This window comes from Rousettus aegyptiacus, unplaced genomic scaffold (genome assembly GCF_014176215.1).
Source record: "Rousettus aegyptiacus isolate mRouAeg1 unplaced genomic scaffold, mRouAeg1.p scaffold_m13_p_1, whole genome shotgun sequence".
Lineage (NCBI taxonomy): Eukaryota > Metazoa > Chordata > Mammalia > Chiroptera > Pteropodidae > Rousettus > Rousettus aegyptiacus.
Genome location: NW_023416284.1, coordinates 88,162,213 through 88,180,397, shown reverse-complemented (window position 1 = coordinate 88,180,397; position 18,185 = coordinate 88,162,213). Strand labels below are relative to the sequence as shown.

The 18,185-nt window shown below is 45.2% G+C and overlaps 2 protein-coding genes and 1 pseudogene across 2 annotated transcripts; 2 read left to right on the top strand and 1 right to left on the bottom strand.

The window, feature by feature from the left end:
• On the bottom strand, positions 1 to 9,398 carry TRIM15 (tripartite motif containing 15). Its single transcript, XM_016120636.2, has 8 exons — positions 9,308 to 9,398; positions 7,209 to 7,588; positions 5,729 to 5,824; positions 3,961 to 4,191; positions 3,220 to 3,242; positions 1,947 to 2,062; positions 1,556 to 1,588; positions 1 to 732 (listed from the first exon to the last, which is right to left on the bottom strand). Exons 1-8 carry the CDS (start codon positions 9,396 to 9,398, stop codon positions 218 to 220), a joined length of 1,485 nt encoding a protein of 494 aa, XP_015976122.2. The 3' UTR covers positions 1 to 217.
• On the top strand, positions 4,908 to 5,851 carry LOC107498073 (annotated as a pseudogene).
• Positions 9,358 to 16,938, top strand: TRIM10 (tripartite motif containing 10). Its single transcript, XM_016120664.2, has 7 exons — positions 9,358 to 10,355; positions 11,550 to 11,645; positions 12,174 to 12,404; positions 13,188 to 13,210; positions 13,535 to 13,650; positions 14,769 to 14,801; positions 15,928 to 16,938. The coding sequence occupies exons 1-7, from the start codon at positions 9,927 to 9,929 to the stop codon at positions 16,443 to 16,445; spliced, it is 1,446 nt and encodes a 481-aa protein (XP_015976150.1). The 5' UTR covers positions 9,358 to 9,926; the 3' UTR covers positions 16,446 to 16,938.
• Positions 16,939 to 18,185: the final 1,247 nt, after the last annotated feature.

Genomic DNA, 18,185 nt, shown 5'->3' with positions numbered 1-18,185 from the left:
TTTCCACTAGGAGGTGCAGGGAAGGTGGGAGCGTCAGTGGGAGAGTCGCAGCGTCAAGGAGTTGAAAGACGGAAAGTAAAAACTACACAGCTGTGCGGACTCAACCTCCCTTCTCCATGGCACAATAAATCGGCCAATGTCACACGGCTGACTGGCGGCGGAGCTGGATCCCAGTGCGCTGCTTTCTTGGTCACACTGCCCTTCGAACGCTCCAGGCTCAGCCTTTCAAAGTAAGGCAGGAACCTTTTTTCCAGACGGCGAAGAAAGGAAAGGCTTTGCCGGAGAAGGAAGCAGTGAAGGTAAAGATAGGCGCATGGGTCTCAGTGTTGAGCAGGGTCACTTGCCCCGCCTCGTAGTCCAGGGCGACCGCCACGCTGCGCGGGATGTCGTTCAGCGGCAGGTCGGTGCCCGTGGAGGTGCTGGCCCAGCACTGCTGGTGAGAGATGATCATGGCCCAGACTCCCTTGTCGGTGCTCAGGTCCTGTTCTCCCCTCCTTCTCACCCCCTCCCCTGCTACCCGCACTGTGCAGCTGCCGCGATCTCCCAGCTGCACCTCCACTTGCCAGCGATGGCGACCTGAGAAGCCCGCGGAACCCAGCACTGCCGGGAGACCCTCGAAGCGCAGGGGGCTGTCGGGCAGGGTCTGCTTCTGCAGGGTGTACCTAATTGACTTCCTGTCCTCGGAGAGCACCAGACACCGGCTGGTGGTCTGAGCGTCCAGAGTGATGACCCCTAGAGGGAGGAGAGCGCGCCATCAATAGAGCTGGCAGCACCAAAAGTGCCCCTGGAGCCCGGAATGAAGTACGAGGGAGGCAGAGAGAGCACCCGCCTTGTGCAGCCTGCCATTAGCCCGGCTTCTCTGTACTTCACTTTCCCCTTCTGGTTCGTGAGGGCAGAGGATGACAGTTCTTCTACCTGACCCGTAAGTGGTTCTGTGCTATAAGGTTTTGCTACTCAAAGTCAGCTTTTGCCTGGGAGATTGTTAGAAATGCAGAATCTTGGGCCCCATCCCAAACCTACTGAATCAGAATCTATTTTAAAAGGGTCCCCTAGGTGATTTTTCTGCACATTAAGTTTGAGAAGCAGAATGACGTGATGCTTATGGAAATAGTTTCTAAATTAAGCATCAATTTCAAAGTAATAGCTATTTTTAAAAAATACAATATTTACTCAGGTCAATAAGAGTCTAGCACAATGCTGGGCAAGAAATAAGGGCTTGATAAATATTTTTGAATAAATAAGATCTATACAAGTAACTAACATTAGTTGAGCACTCATTCTGTGCCAGGTACTATACTAAGCTTTTCCCATGTATTAATTCATTTACCTCCCAGCTACTTATAGGATAGGTATTATTATGCTTTCCATTTTATAGCTAAAGAAACTGTGAGACAAAGAATCTTAATGATTTTCCCAGTGTCTCATAACTAGCAAGAGCTGGAACAGAAACCCCAAGCAATTAGGCTCCAGAGTTCATATATTTAATCACTCTGTTTGCTGCATTGGATTGAAATGGATGAATAAAGGAACACCTTCGAAACTCCCAGCTGTTTACCTGAATCTGTTTCCAAATGACACACCAAGTTTTCTGAGGGAAGCAGAACAGAAAGATCTGTGATGTTATTTCTTATAGGTACCTCCAGTGGCAGTGTATTCTGGGAACAATTTGAGGACAAGGATGGGAGAAGGCTCAGCTTCTATTGTGGTCTAACAAAAGAGAAGCCGTCCTCACTTCCCTGGACTCTCAGTCCTTGTGCCTGTCATTGGGGAGAGGAGGAAATGCTTTAGGGAACAGTTCCTCCTGGGCAGAATGGGACCACTAAGGAAAGGCTTAAGGGAGGGAAGACATGTTGAGGTGAGTTTTGAAGGTGAAGAAAGATGGAGATGCATGGAAGACAGAAGGACAACTAATGGGAAATGAGAAAAGCTGCTGCCTTTCCCTTTACCTGAGAAGGTACCCATAATTTCTGGGAGGGTAACCATTTTCCTGTGGAGATTACGGATCTTCTTTACAAGGTCAGGAGAAATGGCCTCTGGACTCACAAAAGTCTTCATCTCACACCTGCAAGCAAGTCAGTAATCAGGTGTCATTTTCAAAACTAATATTTGAGTGGTATAGACCAAGTGAGTCTAAAATCAGACTAAAGAATCTTCGTATCTGTGGTGAATAATTAGACTATCATCTCTTTATCTCTCCTAGAAATGTGTAGCTACTAAAGCAAGAAACATTTCAGTTGACCTAAGAAGAACTAATGGTAACTATTTAAGAATTACAGATAGGTCCTTTAAGAGAATGTTTGGGCCTGTGGGGGCGGAAAGAGGGCAGTATGGTACCATATGAAAACCAGACTAATTTGTGTGCTCTTCGTTACAGGAGAAAAAGGATTGGTGGTGGTGGTGGTGGTGGTGGTGGTGGTGGTGGTGGTGGTGGTGGTGGTGTAAGTGTGTATGTAAAAAAACCATATACTACAGTGAAAAAACCCTTGATCTGGTTTCAGCTCAGTTCTTGCTTATTGTTTGCTGTGTGACCTCGAACAAGCATTTCTGCCTCTGGGTCTCAGCTTCTTCATCAGACTAGGAGAACTTTCAGGTCCTCCTAGATCTAAATCTCTAACACTCTGAAAGAATGTTTAGAAACACTTCCTGATTCATGGACACCTGGGCTAAGCCCCTCTATGCATGCAAGGGTACACAGCATATGACAAGCATTCCCTAGTTGCTGTGTCTCCGCTCACCCCAGGGCAGACTGCTCATGCTCATAGCAGAGAAGAAAGAAAAGGAACATATATTTATAATGCCTCCTAGCACTTGAAATTCTGAAGAAATAGGGAAGTTGAATGTGAAAAATGATTAAAAGAACAGGCTGGTATTCCAAGGTTCTGCATTTATCATATTCTATATAGAAATTTCCCTAGCATTATACTTTTGATATTGTTGTATACTGACTCAAGCACTGATAATTTCAGGGATTAAATAGAAGTTCCTGGATCATCCTAAAAACATGATTCTTATTTATAACTTCACTTCTGGGGGAAAAAGTGTGTCCCTGATACCAAACGGTCAATTTTAAAAATGAACCTTTAGAACACAAACCTTTAAGTCTGGGCTATTTATGTGTGAGTGAATGAGATGGTGCATCTAATTACTTTTGCTTTTATATGCCCCTCCCCTTAAGTCCCCCTGTTGAGTATAAAGATGAGACAGGGGAGCGGGCCCTACCTGCTTTGGTTAACTCTGACATCCTACAAAATTAAAAAGAACATGCACTTAATTCCCACACATCCTTCCCATCAGAGATTCTGTACATCCTTTCCTGTTTAACATAGAAGATCAAAACTTTCCTCTTGCAGAAAGTTGTGTCTGTTTAATTATCTACTTATGAGACTGCTCTTTTACATCATGCTTCCTTACTAATTTGGAACTCTGTTGTCAGTTCATTTGTCTCAGCCTTATTTTGGGGATGTGTCCTGCATCTAGCAAGTAAGAGATGGTGGAGTTATCAGACAGACCTGACGTGAAACAGGATACTATACATGATAATCACAATAGGCTCCATTTATTATTTTTTTTCTGTTTTCTAGGGACCGTGCTAAGCATTTTGCATAGATTGTTTCTTATCTTAGCAACCCAATGAGGGAGGTGATATTATTATCTCCATGTTTAGAGAGATTACAAGACTGGCCAAGATCTCACAGCGGGAAGAGCCGACACTCTAACCTAAGATTGTCTGACTCCAAAGCCCTTGACATGACCACAATGCATGGGCAGGTCGTCTAACCTTTTGGGGTCTGCATCTCTGTAACCTCTCTGGGACAAGACAACCTGAAAACCATCACTCCCTCCCATTAGAAATTATCATTTCCCTTTCCTGCCTCTCTCCAGTATCTTTTGTCCACAGCACAGTGTCCCCTTCCTTTGGAATCCCTCTCCTATCCCAGAAGGTGATGAAGTGTCTCTCACTTGTAGAAGCTCACTTGCTAGCTGCTGACACTTCTCCTCCAGCTCATTGACCTGGACTCCAAGCCGGGCGACCTCTTCAGTAACCTTTGAGATGTACTCGTCCCTCTCCTTCCAGATTTGCCACTCCAGCTCAGTCAGCCTGGCCAGCAGGAGACAATGCTGTTTCCTCTGATCCTGCTGCAACCTCTCAAAGGCTGCTTCTACTTGCTGCTTCTTGCTTTCAATCCGAGTCTGCCAGGGGTAGAAAGGCCAACGTGGTTAGGGAAAAGCTCACAGAGCTGGCTTCTGGGATGATCATCTACATGCTTACTATTGATTAAGAACTAGAGAGTAACTAGTTCCAAGATTTACTCTTACAGAGAACACTATGGTAGAACTAGGTAGGTCTCAGGATAAACTTACTAATGATGAGGGCTATATACTCTTGTCTTACCTAGAGATTCTAATAATAATGCCACATGGCTCTCTGAACCATGCTGAACTTTTCAAAAATCCTTCCACATCTATGATACCATCTTAACCCAACTATACATTCCCTAGAAGCAGATGGAGATAATCATAGTTATTTCTTAGAAAGCTATTGAAGTGAGAGGAAGCTGTAATTAGAGTCAGCACAACTTATCAGAATAGTGTGTGGCATTGGTCTTAGCCACTGAGGTCACCATTTTTCTACAAGGGATACTTTGATGGGAGTTGAGGGATGGTGGAGAAATCTTTCTGTCCCAAAACTCTGTCTCCTTGGTCAAGGTACCAGAAATTCCCACACTGTAGATCTCCTCATGAATAACTTTGTAGCACAAGAAAAGATGTGGGAAGGAGTCAGATATAGCCATATTGCCTACTGTCCTCAGAATCAGCCTTGTAGTCAGGACTAGAAAGCAGCTTCTGGCCAGCAGACAGATAGACTGCACTGGGAAGGACAATGTACTAAGAGTCAAGAGATCAGGTTCTAGCCATTTCATCATAAACTTGGGCTTTGCCATCTGGCCTTGGGAGCATTGCTTTCCTGGACTTCAATTTTCTGTTCTGTAAAAATATGATTGATAAGATGGGTCTTGGATTAGAAGATGTCAAAACACTTTTCCTGTTAGGTGCGAGCAGATCAAGGCAAGGAGCATGGATGCCAAGTTTATGGTGTTCTGCAAAAATGGTCGATGTGCCTAAAACCCGAAAGACTTTCTGTAAGAAGTGTGGGAAGCATCAGCCTCACAAAGTAACCCAGTATAAGAAGGGCAAGGATTCCCTGCATGCCCACTATGATCGGAAGCAGAGTGGCTATGTGGGCAGACAAAGCCAATTTTCTGGAAGAAAGCTAAAACCACAAGGAAGATTGTGCTGAGGTTTGAATGTATTGAGCCTAACTGCAGATCCAAGAGGATGCTGGCCATTAAGAGATGCAAGCATTTTGAACTTGGAGGAGATAAGAAGAAAAAGGGTCAAGTGATCCAGTTCTAAGCTTTGGGAGTCTTTTGTTCTTTTGAGAGAAAAACATTGAAACTGTAGAACAATGAACCTGTATGAAAATAAATGCAGATTTCTTTAAAAAAAAAAAAAGAGGAGGAGGGGGAGGAAGAGGGAGAAGGAGGAGGAGAGTCAAAACCACTTCCAGCTCTGAGGTTTTGGGATTCCACACTTTTGGCCCCGAGATAAATGAGAACAGTTTTCCAGTTCTTTCCAGCCAAGCAATAGCTATCAGACGACAACAGGATTCTCCAGATTCTGTTAAGAAAACCCCCCAAAAAGAAAGTGGACAATAATGTGGCCTTACCAGAAGCACTTGAATCTTCTGGTCTTCCCAACTCTTTATGTCCTCAATCTCATCTCTCTGCATGCTCAGAGCTTCCAATCGACTCCTGAGACGATCCTGTGGGGAAAAGAATAGGTGAAAGAGGTGGCTTAATTCATAATTCAACATACAGATATTAATTGTCTACCATGTTCTTGGCACACCGTTGAGTGCTGAAGAGTTCGGAGGTGAAAAAACCCAGTTCTTGTCCTGAAAGAGATCACTATCTAGGGAAAGAATCAGTCGTGAATGATCAAAATACAAATAAATACAATAATCAAGGTGGGCACACAGAGAGATGGGAATGCAGAGGAGGGACAGTTATGCTTGTTGGAACAAGGGAAGGATTTCAGAAAGCAGAAAACATTTACGGTGGGGCTTGAAAGATAAATTTCCAGTTGGGTAAGAGAAGGGGAGGAGTGGACTTAAAGACTCTGAACTGTACATTTAAAAACTGTTAAAATGATAAAAATAATAATAATAATGAGGGAAGAGGAGCGCATTCTCGGAGGAAAGAACTACATGTGAAAAGTATTAGAAACAAGAAATTCAGAAAACAGCAGGTATGTACAGGTCACTCTAGCGGGACGCATGGTGCTTTGGGAAGGGTGGCTGAGAAATAATACTGAACAGGTAGGCAGGACTCTGACTGCAAATAGCTTTGGATGCCTTCCTAAAAACTTTAGGCCTTCTTTGGACACTAGAGATCCATGGAAGTATTATGGATAGGGGAGCGATATGATCGGCTTTGCGTTTTAGGAAGATCTACCTCCAAGCAGGTTGGTGGATGATTGGAAAGGTGAGATTAGAGACAGGGAACGCATTGGAGATCATGCAAAGTCTGGGCGACAGATATTGAGAACCTGGATTAGTAGTTGTGGGGATAATGCAGAGTTAAAGACTTGAGAAATGCTTCTGAAGAAACCACTTCCAGACCTGGTGACTGGATGACAAGAGAGAGATCCAAGAGGCAGACAGGAATGGATAATGTCCCCAAGACTAGATGGGCTACTGCCACACCTTCCTTTCCTGAAAAGAAGAGCAGTGCCTGCAGGTTGCCCTTCCCTGGCCCTCTCTTCCCTCCGAGCCCTATGGTCAGGGCCTTGGTAAATCTCATACCCAGTCTGTATCCCAGGAGATGAGGTTCACCCAGCCCTTAGCCTGCAGGAGATCCTGCTCTGCACAGAGGCTCTTTTTCTTCCACAGAGATGAAGCCATGGCTACAACTCTTTGTGTTCTATCACTGTGGGGGCTGGAGCTAAAGTTCCCCTTCAGACTGTGAACAACTGCATATCCAAGTGGAACCATGGCCCCCTAAGTCTGGGAATGCTCCGGTGTCCCAACAGCCTTGGATTCTGTAATGTGGAAGCTATTGCCCTTTATCCAGATCTGCGCCCCATCCCCTTACCATGACAGTACTGTTCTTTCCTGAACAGGCTGAAACTAAAGTCATGCTTCTTACCCGGTAGGGATGAATGGCCTCATCAAGGAAGCCCACGGTGTGAGCCTGGTGGGTGGGACCTTCTTGGCAGAACACACAGAGGAACTCGGCATCATTCTCACAGAAGTAAATCTTCTCACCATGTGCCTTGTAATATGTCTCTCCCAGAAGGCCCAGAGGCATGGGGGCTATGAGGACCTCTGTCTTCTCTTTCTCTTTGCAGAGGGGACAGAGCAGAACCCTGCTAGAAGGCTGGGCCCCCATGAGGGAGGGTGGGGGGAGGCACAGCTGGCAGAAGGTGTGTCCACAGGTGGTCACTGCATCCTCCATGGGTCCCTTGCAGGCAAGACAAGCAACTCCTTCGTGGGAGGAAGTTGAGGGTATCTCAGTGCCTTTCCTAGCTCATCCACTCAGACCTCTGCCTCAGGCCACACAAATTTTCTTTCCCTGGAATTGAATCACTTTCACATGAGTCATAGAGGGAAAAGAATAGGAGGACAAGAGAAAGGAAGGCAGTAATGTCCAGGCAGGGAATCCACCTGGCCCCACCTCTTGTATTCCCCAGAGCCCTGGCCACCACCCATCAGCAAAGTAGGTCCAAACTCCAAGCCATCTCAAATTACCCAGCATTTCCCAGCAGCGGCCTGGACAGACTTTTCTCCACTCCTGGACTTTCAGGTTCATAGATTGGGGAGCAGAACATGTCATGAGGTCACAGGGAGTTGGGGTTTCCTGGTATCTCTTCCTTAATGACAGTGGGGTGGGAAGATTGGGAAGGTGACACTGCTTTCTATTTGACTGAGCAGGTGGGAGCCATAAACTGCTGGCTTTGAGGCGCGCCCACAGCAGCAAAGTCCAGCCGGAGTGGGCGGCGACTCCCGGGACTCTGGGGACACTGTTCAGGTTCACTCGTGGCAACGACTCATGGATCCCTTCCTCTGCCCCCCTTTCCTGACTCACCTCATATGCCCAGACTGGTCTCCCCAGTGTCCCCAGTGGAGTTTTGGCAACATTGTACTTCAATTTTCGTTTTTAACTGCAGGCAGGAGAAGGCAAAAGATTATAATACAAATGATTCATATTGAAAAAATTTAGAAAACTCAATCAGTCAATGAGACAAACAAATTCAACCACATTTGTCTGACATTTAGTATTTTCATATTGTATCCAATCTGATGACAACCTTTGGGGGAAAGTATGATTACTTTCCTTTTACAGAGAAAGAAATGTAAACTGAAAGACAAAATGACTTCCCCTACGTCACAGAGCTAGAAAGCCGAAGAGGTGGGGTTAATTCAAGTTTGCCAGCTTCCAGCCTTGTGCTTTTCCCGAACTTCGAGCCAAGGCAATGATCAAACAGTCATGGTTCTTCATCCACTAACCCGAACTGTAACTAAAACCAAGGAAAAATTCCTTCCATTCCCTCTTTGATGGTCAGCATTCCATCCTGTCTTGCTCCCTTTGCACTTCAGCTGTTTTGTACATCACCTTCCCTTCCCACCTTCCCTGCTCCCACTACCTCGGCCCAAGAGTACAGCCCTTGGAGCTTCGCTGCTAACCATTCAGAAGTAGCCAGTCCCAAGTGAGATGTGCTATCTGTGTAAACACACTCCAGGTTTCAAAGACAGCACCAATGAAAGTGAAATATCTCATTACTAATTTTTATACTGATTACAGGTTAAGTGATATGATATTAATGTTAATATAATAATATTTTAGGCTAAATAAAATATTGAAATTGTTTTTACTTTTTACTTTTTAACTTGGCTACTAGGAAATTTCAAGTTGCATTTGTGGCTCATGTTGTATTTCTATTTGACAACATGACTCTGAGACTCAGATCTGAGTGCAAATTATGGTTGCCCATCTTCCTACTTGTGCGCCTTGGGCAAGCTAAATAACCTGGCTGAGTGCTCAGCTAATATCCTAACAGTACTGATGTCATAGAGCAGACAGGAGGAAGAAATAAGATCCTATGTTTCAGTGTGAGGAATACAGTCCTCATAAATGAAGGCTAGCTGTTGCTATTTTTCTTCCTCCTCCCCACACAGGTTATTTGCCAACCTCTCTGGAACTCTGTGGCAGGCCATTTGAGGCATCACCAGTGAAGTTGCCTGTACCGTGTTCTCTCGGGCGCGACCACTTTATCTGGGTCTCCACACTCCCCTGGACTGGCTGATACCTCCAATCTCTCTGGAGACAGCTGGTCATATTGCAGGGAGGCTGGCGGAGCATCACTGCTCTGTGACTCAGTCTTCTTCCTGCCTCCCAAAAGAATGATCCCTTTCAACTGTAGAGGGTCAAGATGCCATCACTTTCCTTCTGCTGTGAGTGTCTCTGGATGGACCGGAAGGAACCGCAAGTCTCAGGTCATGGATACTGGTCCAGAGAGTAACTAAGGCCATCTCTAGAATGCTGTGATCCCTTCTTCCTCCCCTTCTTCTTCCCCCTCTTCTGTTATTTCTCTGTCCCCAACATTGGAGGGTGCGTGTCTGTTCCTTTGGAAAGAGGACAGCAGAGCCCTGGCCACCAGAGATGTAAGTGGTGCCTTGCCTTTGTGTTTGCACGCACACATGTGTGTGTATATCCATGAGGCTGTCGGTGCATATTTAAGATGTACCTGCTTCTGACTGTGTGCACATGTGAGTGTGTGAGTGTGTGTCCTCACTGTTCTCCTAGCCCTTCTTCCTCATCCAAGCAGAGAGGGTGACCTTGAGGAAGCCAAAGTGAAGCGGCATCATGGCTTCGGTCGCCTCTGTGACCAGCCTGGCAGATGAGGTCAACTGTCCCATCTGCCAGGGATCCCTGAGGGAGCCAGTCACCATTGACTGTGGCCACAATTTCTGCCTTGGCTGCCTCACCCGTTACTGTGAGATCCCGGGCCCAGACCCTGAGGAGCCTCCTATCTGCCCACTTTGCAAGGAGCCTTTCCGTACAGGGAGCTTCCGACCCAACTGGCAGCTGGCTAGTGTGGTAGAGAACATTGAGCGCCTCAAGCTGGTGTCCAGGCCAGGCTCAGAAGAGGAGGACACTTGCCACGAGCACCGGGAGAAGATCTACTTCTTTTGTGAGGATGATGAGATGCAGTTGTGCGTGGTGTGCCGGGAGGCCTGGGAGCACCGAGCCCACACTGTACGCTTTCTGGAGGATGCAGCGGTTCCCTACAGGGTAGGAGAGGGCAAGCTGGGGCTTTCCCAAGATGAATCTGGACTAAGAGAATTAGAGCAGAGCTGTGGATTATTTGGGCCACTATGAAGTCAGATTCTATCTCCTTACTTCTATCATCACCCAGGCAATATACTCAGTTATGGAAAATCATGTGTTTGAATTTTAAGCATGTTCCATGTGTTTTACTTATGGCCATCACATAATAGGAACTCAATGAATATTTGTTGAATAGATGAGTGACCAAAATGTGAGTGTGTGTGTCTGTGCAATGGATCAGTCAGAAATGTCTGAGGATGTCTGAGTTTGTATTTGAGGGAATGATTGCACAAAGGTGAGTTTACTTATTAATGTTTGCATATTTATCAATGTGTGTGGTGTGTTTGGAGGAGGTCTAATAATTTGAGTGTGTAAATGTAACTGTTTGAGTGCTCATATTTGTGAATAAATTGGTGTTTACACATTGTTTACATATATGCAAGTTAACTAAATATATGTGGCATGTAATTTTGTCTGTTATTAAATGAGTATGTGCTGGTTTTAGTTGTTTATATATTGTGTTTTAGCACGAGTGTGTGTATATGTCAATTAGTTAATTAGTATTTGATGATGAGAGTTCTATTTGTACTTCTAAATTTACCTATATGAGCATTTGCATGTGTTTGCCTCTTCCTCACTCTACTCTAGAGCCAGCAACTTTAGAACAGTTCATCAGTTATTTTTGCATTATCCAAGTTTCTTCTCCCCTTCAGAATCATTCACAGGAAATTGATTCCATTCACAGGAGAGGGTTATTTCGATGTGTTCCCTTTGGGATATGTGAGAAAGCTGTAATAATTTCAAAGGAAGCATATCAAGCTCAAGACAGATCCAAGATGCCACTTACCAAAGGAAAAAGAAATTAGGGTGTTTCACATGAAGAAAGAAAGGCTCAGGTGGGAACACCAAGTCACAGTCTATGATAACACAGGATAAAGGGGGAGAGTCTTGATCAGAATTCTTGAAGAATAAGAGCAAGAGGAAAATGACCCAAAGAGAGTAAGCTGTGAAGGACAATTAAGGCCCAGGCACTGTCAGCTAAGGGAGTGACGCCTTCCCTTGGGTCATTCCATTCCTGTAGGCAGAAGGTTGGATGAGATGACCACCCTTAGCAAATCATTGTTTCCCTCTTAAATATTTTATGCTCCTTATCTCCAGGAACAAATACAGAAGTGTCTTGAGTGTCTAAGGAAAGAGAGAGAGGAGATTCAAGAAATCCAGTCAAGAGAAAGTCAAAGGATACAAGTTCTCCTGGTAGGTCATCAACCCTTCCGCAGCCCCTCCCTTTTCTCAGGGGCTCGTGGTTTCCTGAAACTGAGGCACTGCAGCATATAGGGCTTTGAAGCCATCCGACTTTGAATCCTGATTCTGACACTAACCAGCTTTCATGACTTCAAGCAACTCTCTGCTCTGTTTATTTTTCTGTGACATAGAGATTACATTTCTGTAAAGATTAAAATGAGATCGTGCCTGTAATGCTGTGCATATAGTGTGTACTGTGCTTCGTAAAAGGTGAAAGCCTCCTCTGAGCCTACCCTTTTAGGAACTCCAGCAGATGGTGCTGAGGTCATGCTCCCAGAAACGCGTAGCAGGTGGAAAGGAAACCATGCTGCAGTTCTAAGTCTTTCTGGGGACCTGGAGGTGGGGCTGGGAGCTCTGATTTTACCACTAAACCTTGCAGGATTTGGGCCGGGAGGGAGATGGGAATGAATTAAAGAAAAAGAAGAAAAGGGAAAAGGAGGAGGAATAACTTCCTGCTGACCTTCTCTCTGGTCCCTTCAGACTCAGGTGGCCACAAAGAGACAAAAAGTGATTTCTGAGTTTGCATATCTGAGCCAGTTCCTGGAGGAGCAGCAGAGCATCCTCTTAGCCCAGTTGGACAGGCTGGATGGGGACATCTTGAAACAACGAGATGAGTTTGATGTCCTGGTCACTGGGGAGATCTGCCGGTTCAGCTCCTTGATCACAGAACTGGAGGAAAAGAATGAGAGGCCAGCAAGGGAGCTTCTGACGGTGAGACCTGTCCCTGTTCACCTTGCCAGTGATTTTTTTTTTTTTTTTTTTTGGATTTCACTATGTCTAAGCCATGTCTCCTTCACTCATATACATCTCTGCATCCCCAATGGAAGATGGGTCACAGGACCAGAAGTTCTGAATTCTAGCCCTGGCTTCCCCAAAAGTTCTTGGTCATGTTGCTCTGTGGTCTTGGTCTTTCCATTCTACCATCCATCAAATAGGGAAAATAATTTTTCTTACCTACCTCACAGGGGTTTTGTGAGGTTCCAACAGTGAATGCAAGTGAAAGTAGTACTTTGAAAAGCATAAGTACTATGCAAACAAATGTCAGGTGCTACTTCCAAGGCAAACTATTTTCTGTGCCACTGCCTACCAGTTAGTTAGTTCTTCCTGGTTTATTTCACTTCCTCACACTGGAGGAGAGATATTGAGGTCTCACCAAGGAATCAGAAAGGTAGCATGATTTAGGTGGACACGCTCAAGACTGAGAAACAAGAGACATTGGAGTGGGACTTGCCTTTGCTTCTAATGGCAGGGTAGGCCTCTTCACTACCTGGATCAATAAAAATAAGGGGTTGGGCCCTTTGATCTTGAAAGCCTCATAAAACTCTAAAACCCTGTGACTCTATGGATCTGGTATCCCTTTTCTATCCACAGATAAGAATATGGTATTTTGTCTTTTCTAGTTATAAGAAAAGTGAGAGAAGGAAAGTTGAAACTGAATCCTTGTTTCTCTCTCTCTCTCTCTCTTTCTCTCCCCCCACCCCCGCCCCACCCTAGGATATCAGAAGTACTCTAATAAGGTAAGTGATACAATTCTTCTCTTCTCTTTTCCCACATACATACATATGCACGCACCACAAGCCCAATTAGTGCCATACAAATATACAACACTCTCACATTAAGGATAAAAATTCACATGTACACTTTCACATATTCAAGTGCATTCGCATATACAGCAGTAGATATGCATGCCCAAGATCAGGCAGTGGGGTCCATCCGAGAGGAAGTATGTCTTCCTATAGGAACTGGCACCTCCATGCCCAATTAGACAAGGGCAACTGACTGAGTCTGGAGGTTTCACTAAGGCGGAGAATTCCCAGACTCCACCATTTCTGTGTCCCTAGATGTGAAACCAGAAAGTGCCGGAAACCAGAGGCTGTGTCCCCTGAGCTGGGCCTGAGGATTCGGGACTTCCCCCAGCAGGCCCTCCCACTGCAGAGGGAGATGAAGATGTTTCTGGGTAAGCACACCCCAGGCCTTTACACAGCACAGGGGACCACGAAGCTTGGCTTTAGAAATGGCCCCCATGCTCCACTGCCCATGCTTGTGTCACTTCTGGCAAGGTTTGTACCCTTTCAGTGCCTTCGTTTCCTTATTTGTAGATATTCATAAAATTAGAATGATGTGACGATGAAGAGAAATAATAAAAGTGAAGATTTCTGGGAAAAAATTTAACTGGTTTGGAAAGCAATTAAATAAATCTGATTAATTGCATTAAGCAATAAGAAAGATAATGATTAATAAGAGCTATCATTCTCAATAATTGAAAAAACCCATAAAAGCATTTGTAGTACATGATAAGTTTTTGATGATAAGCACTGTTAACAACGAACCAGCAACAATATTTCTCTTTGCCCCATGGTAGTTGGCTTCCGCCCCCCCGCTCCCCCTGTTCGTCTGGTTCTGCACCGCCCTTTTCTGGAACAGGGAGTGGTGGTAAGAGAGGGTGTGGAGGATTTGAACTGAAAGTCAAGAATGTGGCTCTCTGCCAACACCTACCTCTCCACACATGTGACATCATGAATGATGCCACCTATTTTTAAATGACCCACCTATAAAAGTGTCACCCTAGAGGAGTTTTCCCCACAAATTCACTCACTGCAATACTCCCAGTGACCTGGCAGTGAAAGAAATTTTACTCTAATTAAAGACTACTCTCCGAATTTCCAAGCCGAACAAGAAAAAATTAACCCAATTATCCATTCATTAAATAGACATTTCTTGAGCATTTACTATGTGCTGGGCTCTGCATGGAGCACTGAGGATACAGAGGTGAGCAAGGCAGACATGGTCTCTGCCTATTCAGGACCAGGGGAATGGGTCTCATAGTGGAACTCTCAACCAGCATCTGCAGAACCTGGGGACTTGTTAGAAATGCAAATTCTCAATCTGAATCAGAAACACGCGTGCTCAGGGGACTCTGCCGCAAGCTCAAGTTTAGAACCATTGGTCTAGAAGGTTTCAGCTTCTGTTATTTTCTTCGTTTTTTCCTTTCTCTGGACCTCAGTTTTCTCATTAAGTGTTCTATAGTTCTGTGAGACTAATGAAGTCTCATCCTGTTTTATTTCCTCTTTACAGAAAAACTTTGCTTCGAGTTGGACTATGAACCAGGTAAGCATCCTATGTCTGGGTAGGAGGGAAAGAAGAATCTAAATTGAAAAGGAAAAAAATACGTGCACACACACACACACACACACACATGTATACACACATGTCATTACCTTACAAAGGCTTGTGGAAGAACCATGAAGAAAGCATACACAAACCACACACCTGGCATGACGCTCATATTCTTACCTACACATGATGAGGGGAGTAGCAAGATTAAATTAAAATGAGACAAGTTCTATTAGGAAAGGCTTTCTGGATGAGAAGAACTTTGATCACATTCTTAGAACTGACTGGAGGCCCTAATCCCTTGCAGGTGTCCTTTCATAGATGACAGAAGGAGAGTAGCCTGTGGGTGAGAAAGAAATGAACAGAATGGACCTCATTCAAGGCTGTTGCTCACAGTCTATCAGCCAAAGACCCTGAAAAATCACAGTTTAGGAAGGGATTCTCTCACCCATGGAAATATCTGAATTTATCAATTTATCTCAATTTATGGATACTAAAAGTAACAACATTCAGAGATCTGCAGAAGTTTTTATGTTAAAAAGTGGCCCTCAGACCATGATGGTTTTAGAATTACTGAGGCAGAATGAGTAACCCATGGGTGAGTAGAAGAACCTGCCAGGAGCAAAGACCGAATGAGTCATAGGTGCCCTGGGAAGAACTATGAAGTATGGACTGAGAGGAGAATGTCTCTGTCCCCTCAGATCCAAGATATGGGAAGAGGAGACCATCATATGTCAGCAGCAGGAGATCAGAGCAGGCACGCTCAGCTTTGGGAGTTAACCAGCTTGTGGGGAGCAGAACTACTCCCAGAGACCCAACAGAACCAAGGGGACCATGCATATGAAAGATGACGTGTCCTCTGTGGCAGGCTGTTCAGGCTTTAACATGCGTACCAGTCACCTGCAGATTCTTCTAAAAATGCAGATTCCCTTTTGGGTGGTCTGGGGTGAAGCCTTAGAGCCTATTTCAAACAAGTTCCCAGGTGTTGGTCCACATAAACACCATATACATTGTGGCAATAATAGCACTAATAGGTGGGTGCCTAGGGGACTTTCTAGGACTTTTTTGAAGGAGATAACATGTCTGCTGACATCTATTTCCCTTTTGGTTTCCCCCACAGCTCACATCTCTCTAGATCCCCAGACTTCCCACCCCAAGCTCCTCGTGTCTGAGAACCACCAGCAGGTTCGATTCTCCTACAAATGGCAGAACACACCAGACAGTCCCCAGCGTTTTGACCGGGCCACCTGTGTCCTGGCCCAGCATGGGTTCACAAGGGGAAGACACACATGGGTGGTGAGTGTAGACCTGGTTCATGGGGGCAGTTGCACTGTGGGTGTGGCCAGTGAGGACGTGCAGCGGAAGGGGGAGCTTCGGCTTCGGCCAGAAGATGGGGTGTGGGCCATGAGGCTGGCATGGGGTTTTGTCTCTGCCCTGGCCTCTTTCCCCACACGGCTGGCCCTGGAGGAGCAGCCCAGGAAGGTGCGGGTGTCTCTTGACTACGAGGTGGGCTGGGTGACCTTTGTCAATGCTGTCACCCAGGAACATATCTACACCTTCACTGCCTCCTTCACTCGGAAGGTCTTCCCCTTCTTTGGGCTCTGGGGCCGAGGATCCAGTTTCCTCCTGAGCTCCTGAGAGGATGAAGTTACCCTCTTTTAAATACAGGGCTCAAAAAGATGACTGTATGGACTTGACCTCTGGCTGAGTCACCTGGAAGACTTGAAACAGAAATTATTGCTTTAGATAATATAATGTAGTCAGGACTTTGGCAAGGGACATGGTGAGATGACCTTCAATCTTCCGATCAAATCCTTTCCTCAATGCTCAGTAGATAGTCAGAGTGTCCCAGGACTTGGGCCACTATTCGCTTTTCTCACCACCATCCCCACCATGCATGGAAGTAGCTGTGTAGAGGAAAGAATACTGAATTCATAGACAGAACACCTGGGCTTCATACCCACAAATTGTGTGATCTGAAGCAGGGAGTCTCACTTCTCTTCATCTTATTTTCTTCCAAAAATATTATGATTTGTTTACTCATTCCTCAAGAAACATTTATTGTGTGCTAATTGTGAATTAAGCAGTATGGTAGTCATTGGTGATATGAAAATAAAAAGGAAAAAACTTGTTTCTTGTCTGAAGGAGCTCATGGGAAGAGACAGAAACATGAAGAGAAAATTACAGCACTGGGTGATGGTGCTGAAATAAGGGTTTGACCTGGGTTTTAGGGAAGATGTGAGAGGAGGGGGCATAACCCATCTTGGAGAGCGGGGTTGAGTTGGGCATGGCTTTCTGGAAAGGATGAGTCTAAAAGATGAGTGTGGTGAATGAGGAAAGGGCAAGGTGGTGGAGGGGAGAAGCTTCTTAAGAAGAAGAGATGACTGAGTCATCTCCATTGTCCTCATGAGCAGATGTACTGCCATTCCCAACACTGACACCACTCAATGCCTCCCTCCTCCTGGTGGTGTCACTTCTGGCTAAGTTGAAGATGCAGGGCCTTAGTGAAAGAGGGACATGGGAGGCATGACCATACACCATAACCCAAGAACAACACGCAACCCTTGGAGAAATCTTTTTCCTCACCTGTTGGTCACCACCTGAGTTGGAGAAATGAGATAAAAGGAATAAGATGATGGGAAGAGATGAATCTCAAATAGTTCAACTGTGAGAGAAGAAATAGCCTATCTTAACCCTTATGCTGGGTTAAACAATCCCAGGTGGAGGCAGGAGGATGAATTCAATGACCTGTGACCCTTAGTCCAAACAATTAAGACTATTCTAGGGCTGGACAAGAAATGACATCTGAGGGATGAGATGGGAGAAAGAAGAGAACCGGGGATTTAGGGATGTGTGGATCTGGAGCAGATTGCTCTAGGAGAGATGGGAAGCCAGGTGGTGCTGGGGGAGGCTATGGCCATGTGTGGTGTGAAAAAGCTGAGTATTAGTGACTACAGAAATCGCCCTACCTGGTGCTGATTCAGGGACAGGGATGAGCACTAATATATGGCTGCCTAGAACTGGAAAGTGACTTCAGTTGTTCCAAGGTGGAATTTTAAATTCTATGTATAATGGAAACATTGTCTTAACACATTTCATTTTTTTTAAGTTTATTGGGGTAACATTGGTTAATACAATTATATAATTTTCAGGTGTACATTATAATTCAACATCTATATATTCTATTGTGTGATTACCACCCAGAGTCCAGTTTCCTTCAGCTATCATATATATGATCCCCTTTACCCACTTCACCTTCCCCCAATCTCCCTATATTTGACTCCCTTCACCCTGTCTACCTCTTCCCTCCTCCCCAACTCCCTATCCTCTGGTAACCACTAGTTCATTGTCCATGTCCCTGAGTCTCCGTTTGTCCTG